The 20,323-nt window shown below is 27.1% G+C and overlaps 1 protein-coding gene across 4 annotated transcripts in view; it reads right to left on the bottom strand.

Annotated features, from left to right (window-relative positions):
* Not3 (CCR4-associated factor Not3) overlaps window positions 1-20,323 on the bottom strand; it is a 160,226-nt gene that overhangs the window by 113,884 nt on the left and 26,019 nt on the right. The window contains exon 2 of one of the 4 annotated variants that reach the window (XM_067264489.1): window positions 6,667-6,986. The exons of the other annotated variants lie outside the window; for them this stretch is intronic. Coding sequence (XP_067120590.1) covers window positions 6,667-6,691 — 25 coding nt within the window. The 5' untranslated portion in view covers window positions 6,692-6,986. The remainder of the gene's footprint in view (window positions 1-6,666; window positions 6,987-20,323) is intronic. 4 annotated transcript variants of the gene reach the window in all.

Here is a 20,323-nt window from a genome sequence, read left to right as displayed (position 1 = left end):
TATCCACGTAATATCTATGAAATTAAGTAGTCAAGTTCTAGCTTGATATTTAATCCAACCTTATCATTTTAATCAAAAATAACATTATTAACACATAATATATTAATAGTTATTTATACTTGTAATTATATTTTACACTTATAATCTAATAATAAATTATATGTAATATAATGGCATGAAAATATTTGCTAAAAATATACTTCATATTTCTTTTATATAAGCTTATATATATATTAGTACTTAAAATTTTACAAAAAAATGGTATATATGCAGACAACACTTGATTTATGTGAATTTTATTTATATGCTCTTCAAATAATGTAATTTATATTGGATGTACTGATGTATGCATAATTTCTTCATATCATTTTCTTTTATTTCACTGTATTTGTAAAGGTATATATTTAAGATGGTATTTAGGTATTAGATCAATAAATTTTTTCAGTAAAAAGCAGCACCATTAGTACTGTATATTACAAGAGCATCTACTGATTCCAGTAAACTAGATAGTAAACAAAGATAATGGATAAATATTGTAGCAGTTCAATAAGGAAGGAATACATCATTTAGTATGAATTCACTGTAGTTCAGTGACTGCCAGTCTAATATACATAAAATTATTTATAACTATACTTTAAAAGTAAATTTCAACAAAAAAAAATTTTTAAGCATTTTTTTGTGTACCAAAATTATTAAAAAATGTATTTTCTGTATTAAAAATTGTATTGCATTTACAAACAGTAACAAAAAATTATTTTTTTAACTGTTTTTATTATTAAAATTTGATTTTAAAAAATTTTCTGAAAATGATAAAATCAAATCAACACTACTTTAAATGGACTATGAAATTTATTTTAATAAAAAGTTCTAAATCAATCCTTTTAGAAAAGTTCAGGGAAATTCATACTTGCACTTAAGCATCTATTCAGTGATTAATTGCTTTAACTCTAAACATGAAATCAGCCTTATTTGTTAAAAATGAAATCAGTCCATTGAAATGTTGTTAGACTAGTTTTGCTATACAAGTTTCCCTTGTAGTCTGAGGGGTAAAAACAATTTAGTCATTTTCAGTAAAGAGGGAGTGAGTTTTCAGAGCTTAAAGAGTTAAAGCAAAAATATACTGTACTATGTACTGCTGGCAGCAAAGGTTGCCAATTTAGAATGAGAAGAATTTGCAAAATTGTTAGTAGCACTCAGTCCAGCTGTTCACTCCTCACTACTTACCTGTTTTGCACAATTTGGACTCTCCATGTATAATTTTAAATAACAATCCAAATAAAGAATGCAACATTAATGCAAAAAAGCATTATAAAATGCAATTTGGTATTTCGTAATGATGGTGGACTGCACGCCAATCTCTTTCATAAGCAAGAAACGAGAAAATTTACATCCAGGCATTAAGTGTTAACAAATATCCCTATAATCACTAGCGCTTTCGACGAAACTATTTTCGTCTTTCGTCTTCCTCAGGTGGATAAAAACGGATAAAATCCTCTTTCGAATCAAAAAATTTTCAAAATGCAAAAACCGCTTTAGAACTTTGGAACACACTCACCGATGGAACAGAGCGGAAAGAAATTTAAATGTGCGCGCGTGGTGACGTAGCGCATGCGCTATAAAATACTGAGACGTGGAGCTAGAGGTGTTGCCTTAATCTGTTATATAAGTTGACCCACATAACAGGCAAATCAAGCGTGGGTGTGTTGCACGGATTTAGTGCAGCGGTAAGAAAGGCCTCCCAAATAAACACGATGCTCCTGTTATTACAATGCCTGAGCATCGTCACCTGGTCCTCTGAAAATTCACATCCAGGCGTTAACACTTAACGCCTGGATGTGAATTTTCTCATTTCTTGCTTATAATTTGGTATTATTGAGCTTTCATGCAGGAAAAAAAAAACAAATCTGTATAACAATTAGTCATTTAAAAATCTAGTTGTAAAATAAAGTAATAAAATATTAGATTTAAAACAAGTTTTACTTCATCCTCTTGTAGTTTTTTCATATATTCTATTATAACTTAGTATCAGAACAATTTTAATTATTTTTTAAGCAGAAAAATAATTTTCAAATAAATTGCTATTTTTTGTATTTAATATATTCCTCAATTAGTGTAAATAGAATTAGTGTGGTAATGTTATAAAACATATTATCAGCACTAAGATTATTCCTGTATAATCACTAGAGAATCATCATCATCATCATTATCACAAACAAAAATAATAAACAGAGAAACCACACAAAACATAAAAATCAAAGAAAAATTTTTTTAAAAGAACTATCAAAAGTAAATTTAAACCTACTTTTGATAAAAAATGAACTCCTAAAAATAATAAAAGTAATAATTAAAAGACAACCAGTCCTTTTCAATATAATCATATAATAAAAAAGACATCCTTAGGATCAGAAAACTGAAGTTTATACCATACAGAAAATAACAGAAAATATAAAAGATTGAAATTTATATTATTTGTTTAAAAATAATATTAAAAATAAACACGAAAAAGTTAAATGTGATATTAAATTAAGACATAAGATAACAATTATAAAAGAAGCTTTGAAAAACAAAATAAAAACTTGTGATTAGATTGAGAACATAAAAAATAAATTCTAATGTTGGACTGAATATTTGACAGTATTTGGTATTCAAGTATATTTGGGCAAATACTAAACATGTATTCAATATTTGGACTGAATATTTCTTCAAAGTTTAATTATTTGACCAAATAGTCTTACTTTAGTTGGTAGAAGAAAAACGAAAAAACAAAATAGAATGAAAAGAACATTTAAAAAGTCAAATATTTTTTAAAAAATTTATTTGTTCATTCCTTTTCAAATCAAATACAGCTGAACCTGTCCATCTCAAACATGTTTATCTCTAAATTTATTTTTCTCCTACATTTCGTCATAAATTCAATATATTTTCCAATTTATTTATATTTTATCTCAAATAATTTTCTCCCAAAACCTCTATATCTCAAATGGACTGAAGTGTCAACTACAAATTCAAAGCTCAACAACTACATTTTGATAGCTTAAATTGTAGTTGAGAAATGTTTCTTGCAATACAGTACATAGCTGCAATTAATGCTGCTTTTCTCCTATTGACTATGAGTTTGGTTTGTACCTTATTGATTGAAGAAAGTCAAGCATCAGAAACTATTCACAAACTATTTCTGTTAAGGTGTGTCAAAATTCTTTTATTAACATTTAATAAAGGTATATACTGTACCTGCTATTGCAGTGTTTCTTAACCAGTATTCTGCAAATCTACCTGGAGTGTTCCATTAAAAAATATTTTAAAGTTTTTATTGCACATTTATTCCAATTGCCAAATTCATAGACAATTCCATGTTTCTACTTTAGTCAATACTGTACATTAAAGTTTATTAGTTTTTTGTTTCATTGTTTCCTAAAAATAGTAAACATGGAATTGCTTATCAATTTTTGATTATATTGACATTAATGCTCTGTGTAATAAGTAGTAAATGAATGGTGTTCCATAGCCTCAGAAAAGTTGAGAACCACTTTGCTTTTGTATTAATAATAAATTACTAAACTTCCAATAAAACCTATTACTACTTTCACTCTGTAGAAACCTCTATATCTTGAAATCTGTTTATCTTGAATTTTTTTCTCATTCCTGTGAGATTCAAGATAGACAGATTCAAACGTATAACTTTAATAAATGATCTTGGAAAATATTATTCATTAATAATCACAGTTCAAGGGTGATAAATTATAATGAAGGAACAGTAATGCTTTTGCATTCATAGGAAGTAGATAATTTTGACAGTCATCATAAATACTTTCATTCATCAAATAGCTTCATTGAACATATTGCATGTTTTTGCTAAAAACACTACTTTGTGAGGCTGCCAAAAAAATGTCAACCTCAATGGCAAGATTTAATTTTTTTACTTATCACACAATAATTTTTTAAAGTAAAAATGTATAAAATTGTTATTATGGAATATATGCTGCTTTCTACCTTAGGCTGAGACTCCACTAACATAAAAACTGTTATAAGAATGGATGCCTAAAACAAGTGATACAGACAGCCATAGAAAATCCTTTGGTTTAGGTGAGTATATAATAAAAAAGCTAAACATAGTATTTTAGTATAGTGAAGTGTAGTATCTTAATAATATGGTAATAAAATTTAATATATGAAAGTAAAGTTAGTACATTTGTAATTACAGTACAAAAAAATTTGTAGAATACAATTAGTGTCTTTATATCAATATATCACGTATACAACCATACCACTGATAGTACCATAGCTGTAAAAACTTTGCTAGTAGAGCTGGACCTATAACTCAAACCAAGTGCAAACACAAATAAGTCATGTAATTAAAAGTAATTACAGGGAGGGTTTTTTATGCTCATTTTTATGCTAGTGGAGTCTAGGCCTTACTCTAAACCAGTGATTCCCAAAGTGGATACTACAGTTCCCTTGGGAGAAAAAAACTCAAGGAGATACTGAAAAGCAAAGGAAAAAAAAAATTCATTTTGAAACAAAAAATTTTACTACTGAACTTCAAACAGATAAACTGTGATGTCATTTTTAAGAAATATGACTTTATGCATAGATTGCAAAAAGTGCTTCCCCTTGTAAACATAATGAGAATACACAGGTTACAATCATATGAACTGAACAAACTAAACTAACTATTAGAAAAATTGATCAATTCATTTAAGTAGGAAATTACAGAAATTTGTAGTTGCTTATAAAATCAGTGGTAGTGTGATCTTATTAATTTTATATATATATATAATATAATTTATAAGAAAAGGAAGGATAAGATGGTGAAGTTAAGCATTTTTTATTAAATAAATCAGAAAAACTGGCAGGACGAACAAGTTTAACTTTTATTCTGAAGCATGCAGTTTTCTCCTCAAAACTTCCGTTATGATGTTATTCAAAAGTTTAGATGTGAAAATGTTACCAATTGCTTCTTTCACATGGTGTTTGAAAGAATTTGGCAACATACTATTTAAAATAATAAGAGTTTGTCGTCTTACCTTAATTATAAATAGGCCTAGTTGAATGGGGCAATTTAAGGATGCTTACTAATATTGAATATTGTAAATATTGTATATCAAATGTGGAAAAATTAGTTTGATTGCATCAAGCCCATTATTAATTATTTTTATATTAATTAATCAACTACTTTAAAATACTTTTAGGCAATTATTTTTGGTTTCAAAATAAGGTAGATGTACCAGTTTTGGCCAGTGTAGTACCAGTTCTGGCCAGAAAACAAATTTAACTTAAAAATATAATCACAAATGAAAGAAACCTTTGTTGTTAACTGTGTGAACAGTTAACAATAAAAGTTTGTTTCATTGGACAGATTTGAATATGTGGTGATCATATTTTTAAGTTAAATTTGTTTTCTGGCCAGAACTGATACACTGGCCAAAACTGGTACATCTACCCTAAATGCTTAAATTTAAACACTTTTTATGAAAATCTAATTTCTAATGTATTATTTTTGATTGATTTTATAAGGGTATTGATGAAATGTATGCACTAAAACAAGTCAGTAGTCTCGAAACAGTTTGGAAAACACTGCTCTAAGCTTTCTATTTCATGCAGTTCCTAGTGAAATAAATAAGCTATTTGGCAATCAGGAAAGGCAAGAATATTCAGTATTGGGGCAACAGTATTCAGCCAAAAACCATATTTAGTCCATTCCTGATGAATTCTAAATATGTTTCATTTCACTTAAAAATGTGATATTGAAAAAGAAAGAAAAAGAAAAAACAACGAAACAGTTTTAACTGTTTGAAAATTTTTATATCAATTCTATAGATTTTGAAGATAGAAACATGTTTTCTGAAAACATTGATAAAATACTCGGTTGTAATAAATTTAGCTGTTTATTTTATTCTAAAGATGACACACATTAACTTTCAATTTATGCAAATGTTTTTATTAATATGCTAGGTTTAGCTTTTAGAAACTGCTTTTATCACTTAAATCAAGTATTGCCTAAATATGTTTTTCTGTAATAATTTTTGCTATATTAATATATTAGATCAGTGTATTTTAAAACAAGTATGTCACTACATATTATATTTTCTATGAAGTATTTCATATTTGAAAGTATTTGAGATTAAAATGTTATAACATTTTAATATATAATTTATTAGATAATTATATATGTAATCTATAGAAAAATTCATGTATCTAAAATATCTTATTTCTTTCTTAAGTAATACTTCAAATTAAAAAACAAAATTTACTATTTATCTATAGTATGTTAAATATTAAAGTCCAGTGTCTTTGTCCTCTCTTTATCATCTGCTATTAAATACAATATGTAACACTAATGATAAAGTCATTAAATAAACTTATTTATAACATTATGTAACTTTATGCAATCTATATATAAGCAAAACAACATTAACAATAATATTTCAGTTAATACATTAATCAATCTATGAAATTTCTAGAACATATTTTATAAAATTTTATATTGTATTCACATACTATAATGTTAACTGATGCATTAAAATTGTATAAATATATTTCAATTAAAAAACTTTAAACAAACTAGATCATAATAATCTAATAATATAAATTATCACATAAATTTTTAATAAGAAAAATAAATAAATTTAGACTAATTTCAAAAGATTTATCAAATGAATACAATACCTGCAAACTTCATTTGCGATTTCATTTTTTTCCGCAAGTTAACAGATGGTTTATAAAAGTAACGAACTTATGAAATACTAATTTAAATTTAGAAAAATTTCCAGACTATTTAAATTTTGATTGCAATGGCCAGAAATTAAAATGATCGATAATGTAAAATATTTTTTTTTTTTTTTTTTGTAACGACAGTTACAGTACAATATTATCTGGACAAGCCATTATAAAATTTTGGTTCAAATACCATTTCAGATTCTTTTAGGCTACCAACTGTCCGGATTCGTTGTCCAGAGGCTGAAGAAGTCATCCGGACAGCATTTTGTCTGGAAATATAAGAAAAAATTATTTATTCTAATTATTTTCTTATAGATAAGGGAGCAACATTATTACAGACAGCTTATATGCGAGGGAAATTCACAAATTGATCTGATTCTAAAAATTACTAATAATGTACAATTTTGATTTTCAGCGTTATTTAATAATTTCATTTTAAGTTTGTATTTTTAATCATTTTTATTAATTTAAAATTTAATTTACACACAAAAAAAGATGAAGAAATGTTAGGAAAAATAAATATATTAAATTTACTTGTTTGATTAAATATATAAAAGATATTTTTTCTTAATCTTTTATAATTATTAATTTTATTTTTTTTCAAAACTATCAAAAAACTAAGTATTGTAAACATTTAATATAAATTTATAATTAATAAATTCATCTAATGAAATACTTTCAAATATTTTCTTGTATAAATTATATTATATACACTAAATATAAATCTAACTTAATTATTAAATTTCTTAACATTTACTAAATGTTTTTAATACCATATACAAAAATAATATCAAATTGAATTTCATATAACCACTACTAAAATAAACATGTCAATATTACTTTAGAGCATTTTCTTCTAAAAATAAATTAATCTATCTTTATTTACAGTTCTGCATAAAGAAGAAAGTCAAGATCTAGAAGAGAGAAAAGTGTAATATTGGCTAAAGCATTCAGTATATTAAAAGGCAAGTTGACTGTATATATTAAAATATATACAGTCAACTTGCCTTAAAATGAACACCAATAGCAAATTTGTCATTGCCCTGGCAAAATGCCATTGTCACAACATTAATTTTCACATGATAAAGCAAACAAAAATTTTATCAAAATTTGTTACACGAAACTGTAAATTATCTTCACAACCCCCAAGAAGTAACTGTATTTCCAAAAGTGACTATATTATGTCAAAAAGTTTAAAAAGCAAAGTGGTACTGTAATAAATGTTCTATTTTGAGCAGAATAATTTTCTTCTCCTAATAAGCAAAGACAGGTTCAAACTCTAATTGTAGAGCAATTTAAACATCTTGTTTTAACAGACCATTCTACTGTATTCAGAAAATGGGGTTAAAGTTTAAGGATGCCTACTCCTTTAAATGGATGCAGTCCCATGCAAACACATGCTAGTGTGCTTATCAGAGATGCATACAGTGATGCCAGTTTTGGTTATTTTGTGCAAAATTCGGCTCCTTTTTTTTTACACTTTTGGCACTAAAATATATTTTCTACTTTTTGAAACAATCTTCAAACATCTTCCAAAACCCAATTCATTACTATAAACCAGTGTTTTTCAACCTTTTTTCATTGAGTGGCAGCCTGATTGAAGAATAACAAATTGCGGCACCATTGACTGGTGGCAGATCTAGAATCTGAATAAGGGGGCTTAACAGGGGGGGGGCAGATGAATTCTTTGCAAAAACGAATATTATGCACAATGCTGGGGTGGGGTCTGGGGAGGGGACTCCCTTTCTGGGAAAAAAATTTTTAAAAATTGACAGTTTGAAGTAGCATTTTAATGCAAAAATAGTGTTTCTACATGTTCAAAATCAAAATTTAAGTCCATTGAATTTTGTCGAAATACTGACAACAAGTTATCTTGAACTACACTTAAGTAAATTTCGAAGAAAATGCCTAAAGGTCCTAAACTTTGCGACACCCCAATTGTGGTGCCACAGCAATTGGGGGTTGAAAAGCACTGCTATAAAGCCACACCAACTGCTGTATAATATTGGGCTATATTCTGGTGATAATTTGAATTTTACTGATTAATTTGAGGCATTATATATCCTCTCGTATTAAATTTAATTAAATAATTTTAGAATAAACATCTTCCAAAGTCCAATTCAGGGTTTCAAAAGATATTTATACAGAAAGACCTGCTTAACACTGCTTTGACATGACACGGTCTGCTCGGAACCTTAAAAATAGCTCAAAATTTACACTGATTCAAATTATCATGGCATTTCATTGATTCGTATATAATACGGTTATTCCCAAACATGAACCAATCAGCAAAAGGTGGAAATTCGTCGTAGCACTGTACTTTCCTTAAATCTATGTTTGTTTTGTGCAATTTTGGAAATATTGTATTCTAAATTGAAGAAAAACACAGAGATCAGCGTTATACTTAGTATGTCCTTTTATCGCAAGCACTTTCGACACACCTATGGATGTCATCATCAGGTAAAAACGAAACTCAGTGAAAAAGTTGAACGAAAAATAATCCAACAAAGAACAGAACGCTTAACAATTTGAATTAAAACTTCTTTCCAAACCATTAGGAACACGAATCAAACTTTCAAAAGTGTTCGAACTTAAACGAACTGCAAGCTCCATGATAGGCAAAGCTGTGCATGCATGGATCCAGGCTCACGCGACATGTTTGCTTTAGCGTGAGCCTACAAATATGTAGCGTTTGCCAGTCATCACATATCTAGCATGATATATAGGCCTATACATATATATATATATATATATATATATGATGCCTATATATATATATGATAGGCTCAAAGAATGAAAATGCTCATTGAGCAAAAAAATGTCCACAATTATGGCTTTTATGATATTTGACCATCATGCTAGATATAGATGACTGGCTGAGTGCCCTGTGTGGAAAGTTTATAGGACAAGAGTTCCCAGCCCAATATAACCATCATTGGTTACCATAGGTAACCAATGATGGTTATATTGTAAGTTAAATATACCTGGAAGAGGATATCAGATCAGAGGTCCAGGTAGTGTAATTGGCAATGTATCTGCATGGCAAGCAGGAATTGTGAGTCCTGATCTGGCCAATTCTTTTCTTCCAGATTATTCTAAAATTATTTTATTAAATTATAATTATTAAATTTAATATGAAATGGCATCTAACACCTCCTCCCTTTAGGGACAAAATAATCATTAATTCAAATTATTATTGCCAGAATATAGTCTGATATTACATGTCAGTTAATGTGACTTTACAATCTTCAACAAGGGGGGAAAAAAATCACAAATTTCTTTTAGCAATAATTTATTTAACCACTCTGGTACACTGCTCCATACTTAAACAACAAATACAGTCTCCTCCTGATTTTGTTTGATTTGAAAATCATTTAGATTGTTAATTTATTTTTGTAAATAAATTTAATTTTATAAACTTTATTTAGTAAATTCAAAATATTATAATTTAGATATTTTAATTGCCTATTAATCCTTAACTTCATAAATTATACAACCTTAACTTTGATGCTGAAAATCATTAATACAAATTTTTGATGAAGCGAACTAATTACTGTTCCCCATTGAATTGTTTTAACATGAATCGACTGTATATATATGCAGGAAATCCCCATTATTTGAACTTGTACTTTTGTTTCGGCCAGAAACATAGAAATTTACATGTTAAGGAATTTAGTTAGTTCAAAACATAGCTACTTTGTAATTTGAAGTGAAAATTCTGTCCAAACTGTGATATGCAAATGCTAAGTCATTCATTTAGATCAAAGTGCCTTCATGCTAAAAGAAAATAATAGACCAAGAATAACTCTAATCTAGTCAATATGACTTTGTTTTTACAGTAACACATTTTCAGGTGTCACTTTACATATGGACTATCCCTTTTTTCTCTTATTTCATAAAATACAGTTGGTTTTGGAATTGCAAGATTGGGCTCCAAGTAGTAGATTGAGATATTTGTAGGGCTCTAAGCTACTAATTTTTGGGCCACTTTAAAACTAATTTGGTGTCTTTTTCTTTTTCTACAGTAAAATCAATTGAAGTGTTAGGGCAGCAGTAAGCAATAATTTGAGCTACATTTTGAGGAATTCTGCTTTACTTTTTATAAAACCTATCTGGTAACCTGTAGGGTTTTCACTGGACATGTGCTGTTTACCTGCAGTTTATATTTATATTATTAATTAATTAATGAAAATAGCATTCTGTATAAGTAGCCATATTAGCAATAGTAGCCTATTCCATTTATTTACTAAATTACACCAGTTACACAGCATTTGGCATATTATACAGAAATATGTAAATCTTTGATAATTTGAAATTCAATAATTTGATTTCCTGTATATATACAAGAGCATGTCTTGATAGTTCTAATGATCAAAGTATTATTAATATTACCAAGGATAGATGTTTGCTTATAACAAATCCAACACAAATTTTTATGCTCAATTCTTTATTTTCTTTTAAGGGAGCATTTAATCATTTGGTATAAATTTTTACATTTAACACTCATTTATCAATACCAGCCATTCAGTATTTGTCATAAAATTATTTTTTTTTTTAAATTTACATACATTTATTAAAATTTAGCGTTAATAAACATATTACTTCTTGAGAAAATATATATTGCAATTATTAATAAAATATTACTGAAACTGTTTGATCATAATTTCACAATGATCACTAAAAGTGATTGAAAATGTTTGTTTTTACAGTAACTGACTGCTAGCGTGAAAAAGTATGTAATTTTCATTATCTTATTGTAATTATAACTAAATAAATAATAACTTTATCATTTTAAAGTCTCAACAAACACATTGAAAATTTTTTAAAATAAGAGTTTGTTATTAAATCATCATATTTATTTTAGCTCATACTATAAAACTCTGGGCCTATCAAATATCAGTCAAAATATTGTATTTTTTCAGAAAAATTAAATATATATATATATATATATAAGATAAGCAAATAATTTAACACATTCTGATATAAAAAGTCATTTATTCATTCATACAAATCTATGAAAACCCAATACATATATTACTAAAGCCAGCTACTGCCACATGCTGATAGCATATGGCAGTGGTTGGCTTTAGTATTATTCATTCATGTTCTAATTTGTAATTCATACTTAAAGTTCAATGAACCAATGAGGTAAAATCCTATTATACTAATGAAAAGTGAATTTCTCATGTTATTTATCATATTGGAGACAACAATTTAAGAATCAAAAAATTTATTCTAAAAACAATTTAGAATTTCTAATTATTTTTTTCTAAAAAAAGCTCTTTGGATAAACCAGTACCAAGTGAGAATTTATTAAGTAAGTAATGGATTTTAAATAAAGATCAAATTCAAATATTTTTCCAAGAAAGCATTGCTAGAAGTTAAAGTTCTTCAGTATGCTATGACAAAATATTTTATTTATTCTATTAAGTTTCAAATTACTGTTGCTGCCATTAGATTACTAAAATGATGATTTCTATTATATGTAAATAAAAAAGTTTTAGTTTTGCACATCATATAGTCAGCTTTCACTTAAATTTTAAAGTTCTATAAAAATCCAACAGTAAAATATGAAATATTAAAATAATTAAAATAAATTCTTTTTTTATAAACATACAGTAAGTTAGATAAATTAATGGCTCAAATCAAGTACAAAGAATAATATGATATACAACCATTATTACAACTAGAACAAATAAAAAAAGAATTACCATATTTATTATAATAAATAACATGCTATCTATTTCTAATCTTTTTTTCAGCTTGCAACTACACTATTTCTTTACAGAGTTTACTATTAATGAGTGATTATTATTTCTATTCTTTTGGAACTGGGTGTGACTATTAATGAAATAAATCCAGCAACTTTTTTCACTTTATTATTATTCAAGCAAAATGCATCATTTAACATACTTTATTTCAACACATGGTAAGAGTGACCATATTGAAGACTGAAATTTTTCAGTTTAAAATAGTCCTTATACTTCATGTTAACTATTAGAAAGTATTGTCTATAACTTTTTTCATGTTACAGCTGCAATGTTTATTAGAATAAATATGGTGTTTAAAAAATATTTTTATGCTAATTCCAGAAAAAATATTTTTTTGATTAATAAATTTTGCCAGCTTTCAAAATTTATACATTAGACCACAATTATATAATAAACTGTACATCTTAATATATATAAAAATAAAATACAAATATTTTTTAAGTACTAAATGCAATGATAATTTTAATGGTACTTTAGATTAACAGTCATTTGGAGTTATTTTAAAATGAAGCCTCATATTACTTTTAAATGTATAAGTGAACTAGGCAAGTTTAAGAAGTTACTAAAGAAATGTACTGAAATAGTCTTGCACTTATCAATATCTGAAGTAGTTTAGTCCTTACTATTTTAGCTACCCACTCAAGTCAAATGCAGATATTCCACTATTTCAAAAATAACTAAGTAAATTATTTCTTGTCGACACAATTTTTTCATAAAAATGAGTGAAATAGACAAAATTTTTGAAACTATGTTAGATTTTATTTTTGTCAAAGTAATATTTATGGAATTTTTTCAAGATTACAAATGCTTGAATATATCTGTACTTATTACACCATACTATACAAATTTCAATATAGACACTAAAATAATTCATTCAAAATTTTGATTTCTAATTTTATAATTTTAAAAATAAAAACTTTCTAAATAACTGGAGCTTGTAAAATATTTTTATTATTGTTTTTAACCAGCTATCAACTTTCAACTTTGCTTAAAAGCCTCAACCATCTTAGATAATACTTTGAAATGAAAGCCTGATAATCCTACTTTTCACACTGACATAATTAACACATTCACATTTTGAATTAGTGGCGATGCATTTGTCTTTAGCCATCATGCTCAACCAGTGGCAAATCTCCACAGTACAATAAAATGCCACTTAACTGGACTACATTTTTATATTAAAAGTTTTATCTTTTGTATGCAATCATATAGGAACCATCTTTATAATCATATACTATTTTTGGAGCATAAACACTTCTATAATACAAATGATATATGAATGTGGTTAAAATATTGGTTTAAAAATATATATATATATATAATTTAGTATACTTTAAAAACCAGTGGTTCTGCCAAAACTTTGAAAGACTATAGAACCTTTCATAAAAGATATTTTGGTAAACCCCTATTAACTTTAAGTCAGTAATAATTGTAATAAGCATCTTACATTATTTTTTTAATGCTTTTTGATTGTGTTAATTTGAAAAGCTTTTGTTAAAATAACAATTAAAACATTATAAAATTTAATAAAAAGAACCAACTTTTTATTTTTTAAAAGTCATTGAAATATAATATTTTAATATATAATATCCAAACTTATAACATTTTATCTAAGGCTTAATACAACATTAAATAATATCTTTTATTTTATTATTTAGCAAATATTTAAAGTGTTTTTTAAGAAAATGGTCCTGCAGATTTCTGATAAGTATCTTGTGAACAACAGTTTTAGAACCATTGCTTTAAATGATATAATGAAATAATATTAAGTAAAAAATGGGGCATTTTCCAATGAAATTGAAATTATTGTTCTTTGAAGAAATAATTTTTCCCTCTGTGATTAAAAATTTTTTTAAAATTAAAGAAAATTAAAATTAAAGACCTCTTTGGAATACTTAAAAAGAAAAACAAAGAAAATGCAAATAAATGGGCAAATCCATTTACTTTTATGCAGGCATCTTTTTCTTGCTGACTTTGTTTGACCTTCATATTTAGCTAAGATTTGACAATCTTTTACCATACATGGATTGTTCTAATTCAAATTTTAATTTGTAACTAGAAAACTAAAAAATATTGTTTGTTGAAACTGCTATTTATTATCTATTGATTATGATCCACATATTTGAAATGCTTATTCCATGATCAAGTTCAAAAAATTCTAGTGTGGGCTACAGATGGTATAAAATGGGTGAAATTTAAAAAGTATAATAATTAACCATCATGTACCACCTCTGAATACACACAAAATAGTCATTATAATATACTCTAAAACCAATTTTAAATGCACCAAATCTAAGAGATAGTATATATATTTCAGGAGGAAAACAAAAATACTTGTTACATTGCAACCATGTTAAGAATATACTTTCTTGAGAACATACTTACAAAGAATGCTGATTCTATTAATTATCAAAATATATTATTTATTCATTAAACATTCAGTTTTAGAATAATTAATTTAGGACTTTCGTAATCATTATTATTATTTTTCATACACATTAATTAACAGTAATATAAAATTTATGTATTAGTAACTAAAGATTTTTTAAATAAAAATATCTATATATCATCATTATTAAAACCAATAATTATGGAGAAAAATAGCAAGAAATAAAATTTTTAAATATCTGATCAGCAATGTATTTATTACATAAATCATTGCTAAACAGTACTCTATGTTTTAATTTTCAATGTTTGTTTAGTAATTACATTTTTATTGTAAAACAGATACACAACTTACAAACTTACAGCCCACTAAACATTTCAATATGCATACAACCTGATTTTGATTAAAATATTTTTATGTTATAGCTCTATCTATATATTCATAAACACACAAATTATTTTAGGTTAAATCCACACAATATTTCTAAATTTATAACAGTTTTGCATTATTAAATTTATGGACAAATATTTGTTTAATGTCCCTATGAATACATCTTAATTATAAGGCTATAGTTCATTCAAAAATAATTTAACCTAATGCAGACTGAGGCAACAAAGCAATACTTAAGTTTACTTATTTCTGACTATTAATAACTCAGATACATTAGAAGACATTAATTAAATGCTGAAATGTTTCACTGGTTTTGAAACTAATTTATTAACATAAAATAATGTCTACCATCATCAATTATTTAAATTACAATTAAAAGATCATAATGTCAAAATAAATGCAGATATTTAAACAGCTGTAAAAAATAAACAAGTCAAAAACACAATAAAAATTTTATTTAAGATATCTATATTATTAAAAATTGATTTTATACGAAACCATAAATAGACAGAAACCTTTTAATTGTATTTACAATAGGAAAAATAAGCACTAAATATGACAGACATATTTAAACAAAGATTATTAAACATCTTTGAAATTACACAATTTTAATTGTATTAATAATGTTTGAGATCAGTGTTATTTAAGAAAATATTATATGAAATCATTTAACTGTCCTTAGATATTAAAGAAACTTTTTCTAAATAACCAACAACTAACCCATTAAACATAAAGTAAGACACCAACCAATGACAAATTATTGGGCTAGAAATTTATTTAAAATTATTTAATTAAAATTCTAATTATTAAATTTAGCAAGAGATGGCACCTAACACCTAACTCTAGTACCAAATTATCTTAAAATTATTAATACTGCTATATCCGTTTCTAGCCTGATAATTCGAAACTTTTTCTTTTGAACAGATATCAAGTTCCCAATGAAAACATCAATTGGTCTCATTGTTCTTCATAAAGCCACTATATAATAAGATATTAATAAAAAATAAAATTTTTAAAAATAATTTTTAAACTAAGGCTTATGAAGATTATTTTAAAAGATCCAGTATTAATTCCTAATTTGTCTAGATTTATATTTATTAAGTCATTTACTAACCATCAATAAATGAAGTAACTTTTCAATTATATATTCAAATTACATCAAATTATAACTGCTAAAATATCATATTTAATAACTTTGTGGACATCATATTATTATATATATAAGCAATATAAAAAAATCCAGCAATGATTTGCTTCACTTTTCTGGCAACATTTAAAAGTGTGTGTGTGGTGCCATCTATTACATACTTGCCAACCTTTAGAATGCAGAATAACTAGAACATCGGTGGAAAAATGTTGATTTTTGAATAAAAATGCTGACAGCATAAAAAGCAAAACATTCTTTATTAACATTGATACTGTACAATGCTTATATTAAATACTTCAATAAACACAATTTAATGTTATCTCTGCATACGGTATATTATAAAGCTATTGCCAAAACATTGTCAAGAGTATGGAATATTCCAAAGAGTATTTTAACCTCACAATTTAAAAAAGGTCAAATATTTTATAGGACATACATAAATCTACACTAGATTTTTGATGTGTTCCATCTTGATGGGTCATGAATATTGATATTGCATGATGAGTGCCTCCTGTCACATGTTTTTGTGCAATATTTTGCTTTGTTAATAATTTCTTTTGTTACAATATAATATACACATGACAGATGCTATCAGTCAGTTTATTGACTTTCACTGCAATTATTAAAGACGACAATTTTTCTGGTTATTTTCTTCCTATATCTGTCATTTTTTACCATACTGAATGCCTTTTCCTTTTAAAATAACCTGCACTTCACACCAACTCTCGTATATATAGTAATTACACTTAAGTGTTGTGGCGTTACCAAAATAAACTTTAAAAATGAGAATGTTCGCTAGTGCTTTCAGTAGCATAAAGTTACTGTCGTCGGGCAAATATCGAATAGAACAATTAGTGAATTTTAAGCTTTTGAACAATTTTAAAATTATAAGCATGTAGATGGAATATAAAACATGAATTAGAACGATGTTCTAAAAGTTATAAAATGGTAATCACAAGCAATATAATTTACCCAAGGTTACTAGCTAAAGCAAAGATGATTATGCAAAAAGGAACTAAAACTGTAGGTTGAATTGCTTGAATATTACCCATAATTGTGGGATTTCAAGGGTTATGGTGTTGCACGGTGTTATTGCTATTATGTAGAGGTTCTTCCAAATGAACAATTCTTTCCAATTGTTGCATCATTTCAGTAGTTTTGTTTGGGCCCAGAGCAGTTGATAATTTGGTCAAGCACTTTTTTTGCTACTGTTGCTGAATGATTAAGAAGAAAATGTTGATGTGAATTTTTTTTTAAATTATTACAATATATTATACGATTTTAATAGTTTCCATCTTTACTTATTTATTTTTAATTAAACAGTGAAATGTTATGTAAATTTAAAATGAGAAATTTCATCCTGTTGTTGTATTCATTGTTGGAATATGTATTTATTGTAAGTTTTTTAAAAACAGTATTTTATTGTCAGAAAATTATTATATACAAAGTCTTATTTTATTGTTATTTTTTAGTTTTTTGTAGTAATACTGCTGATGAGGGGTGTGAAGGCCCGAAACACGTGTAATATGTGTACAGAGAAAATTACTACAGGTAATATAATAAAGAAAATTTGTTTTTTCTGAACTAATTCTCATTCTTGTGTCAAATCTAACCACCAGTGTAAGGTCCTAATAATGAGTAATGTCCATGTAGACAATTATAAATAACGTTAGAAATAAGGATTGTAAGGCAATTATAATTACTTAATACTTTTTTTGCTAATTCCGTTGATGGTCTACTGTTTTTAATGTCCTCCTGATGTTCTATAATATGAGAATTTAACATTCTGGCCATGGCCCATAGGTAGCTAGTTTCATCACCTGACAGAGCATGCTTTAGTGGAATTTGATAGACCCCATATTTTTCATCCAATTGAAATATATTAATATATATGTCATTGCTTAATAATCTGCTTAGGGTTGGTTGTGGGGTTATCAGTAAAATAAAGCCATTCTTTCTGAAACAATGTACTATTTTTAGAGGTAGGGCCTAAGAATGGTATTGGAGAATGAGCTAGTTTTAGATTTTCTTTATTACTAAGAAACAATTGCAGAACTAGCTTATTTTTGACATGATTTTGAAGAAAATGAAATTTAGACAGAGAATATCCAACTTTTTGCATTGCTCTGTTAATGATTAGTAATTCTTCATCTACTAGTGCTTGAGTGGAAGGGAGAAGGAATGCCTTTTGTATAAGGGAAGATATGGCAGAGTTGATGAAATTTAAGGGTTTGAAGGCTGTAGCAGGGATAATTTGTGGTGCATTGTTGTTTCTATGATGGACAGAAAGTAGGAGATCAGGAGATGTATGAATTTCTAAATCTAGAAATGAGATTTTTGGCATTTTGTTCTTCCTCTACAGTGAGTTTGAGTGAAGGATAAACAGAGGCCAACGATTGAATAAATTGCTCTAAGTCTTCATTTGAGCCATCCCACGCCATCAACATAACATAGATACATAATTGGATAATAGATAGTCAAGGGGGCATTGAAAATATGATGTTCTATGTTCCTCTAAGTTCTGCCAACATAGGTGATAGTGGGAACCCATTGGTACTCCCTGTGTCTGTTTGTATATTTTCCTATTGAATTGAAAGTAATTATTTTCAGTAATGAGAAAGAGAGCTACATGCAAATGTAGAACATGCAATGTTGGGTAACCAGAGTTAAGCAACAGAGAATTAGCAAGCATGACAGCTTCGAAATATGGTGTGGACAAATATAAGGAAATCATGTCAACTTTGTACAATTGGTATGAATTGAGGGGAGGTTTTCTAATTTGCATAAGATGATTGATTTAGCATCGATAGAGTCTTTTCCTTTTGCCACATAGCAATGCAAGAGAGACCTTGTAATGCTATGTGGTAAAACAATCATCAGCCTTACTATTTTACAAAAATTATAAATCTTTGTAAAATAGTAGGGCTAATAATGGTTATTTTCTTGAGAAAGTTCATACCATACAACCTTTATATTCTAAATCTTTCAGCAGTGGGAGAGTCAGGTATGGTTCTTCCCTTAGTAGTGGAGAATATACCTGGAAAATTTTTAAAGTATTTTTACATGCAATTTTTCTCATTTCCGTTTCAGAAAAAGTATTTATAAACAGTTATGTCTAGTAAAGAAAAGTCTTTTTTTATTGTTACAAAATTCATTTTTTATGTGAATTTTTTTTATGGTAGTTTTTGGCTAGTTTTTGGCAATACTCCCGAAAGAATTTAGTAGATATATATGTCCCTCACCACTGCCACATGATCGCCCTTGACATATATATATATATATATATATACGTCCCTCACTGCTGAGTGGTTAAGTGATGAATCAGATGTTTCTTTTTCTTTTCTTTCTTTTTTTTTTTGATGGAGAAACTGTAGTGCTGCTCAATAATTTGATATAACTGTAAAACTAGCTCATTTCCTTCTACTGAAGAGTCGGCCTAATTGATTTAACCTCTAACATTATGGCATTAAAGTTTCCAGATTTGAGGATGCAGTTTATCTTATCTGTCATTTAAAATTATCACATCTGAGCTAAAATTCTCATACATGTATAAAAATATTAATCTTGGTTCATTCCCAATTGAAGGAATCTGAGTATTTTGTTCTGGTTTGCTTCAATCATTCATAATAAAATACATACAATGTCTTCAGCATATATATTGATGTTAAACTTGTTAAATGCTCTGCTGCGACTTTTTTAAGATAAGCCAATTCTGTGTTCAAAGCTTGCTTCGTAGAGGAGTGGGAGAGCATGGGTACCCTTCCTTAATACAACATATAACCAGGCAACATCATCAAAGGGGCACATCCACAGCACAGACAAAGAATGCCAACAACCAGAACGAACAAACAAGGTTCCCTGTCATCTTCAACTCATGTTAAAGAAATATATGGAGAAATAGCCAAGAAACAA

Source organism: Centruroides vittatus, unplaced genomic scaffold (assembly GCF_030686945.1).
Source record: "Centruroides vittatus isolate TY-2023 unplaced genomic scaffold, ASM3068694v2 contig_19, whole genome shotgun sequence".
Classification (NCBI taxonomy): Eukaryota; Metazoa; Arthropoda; class Arachnida; order Scorpiones; family Buthidae; genus Centruroides; species Centruroides vittatus.
Note: the sequence above shows the minus strand (reverse complement) of the source record. Positions and strands in the feature narration are given on the sequence as shown.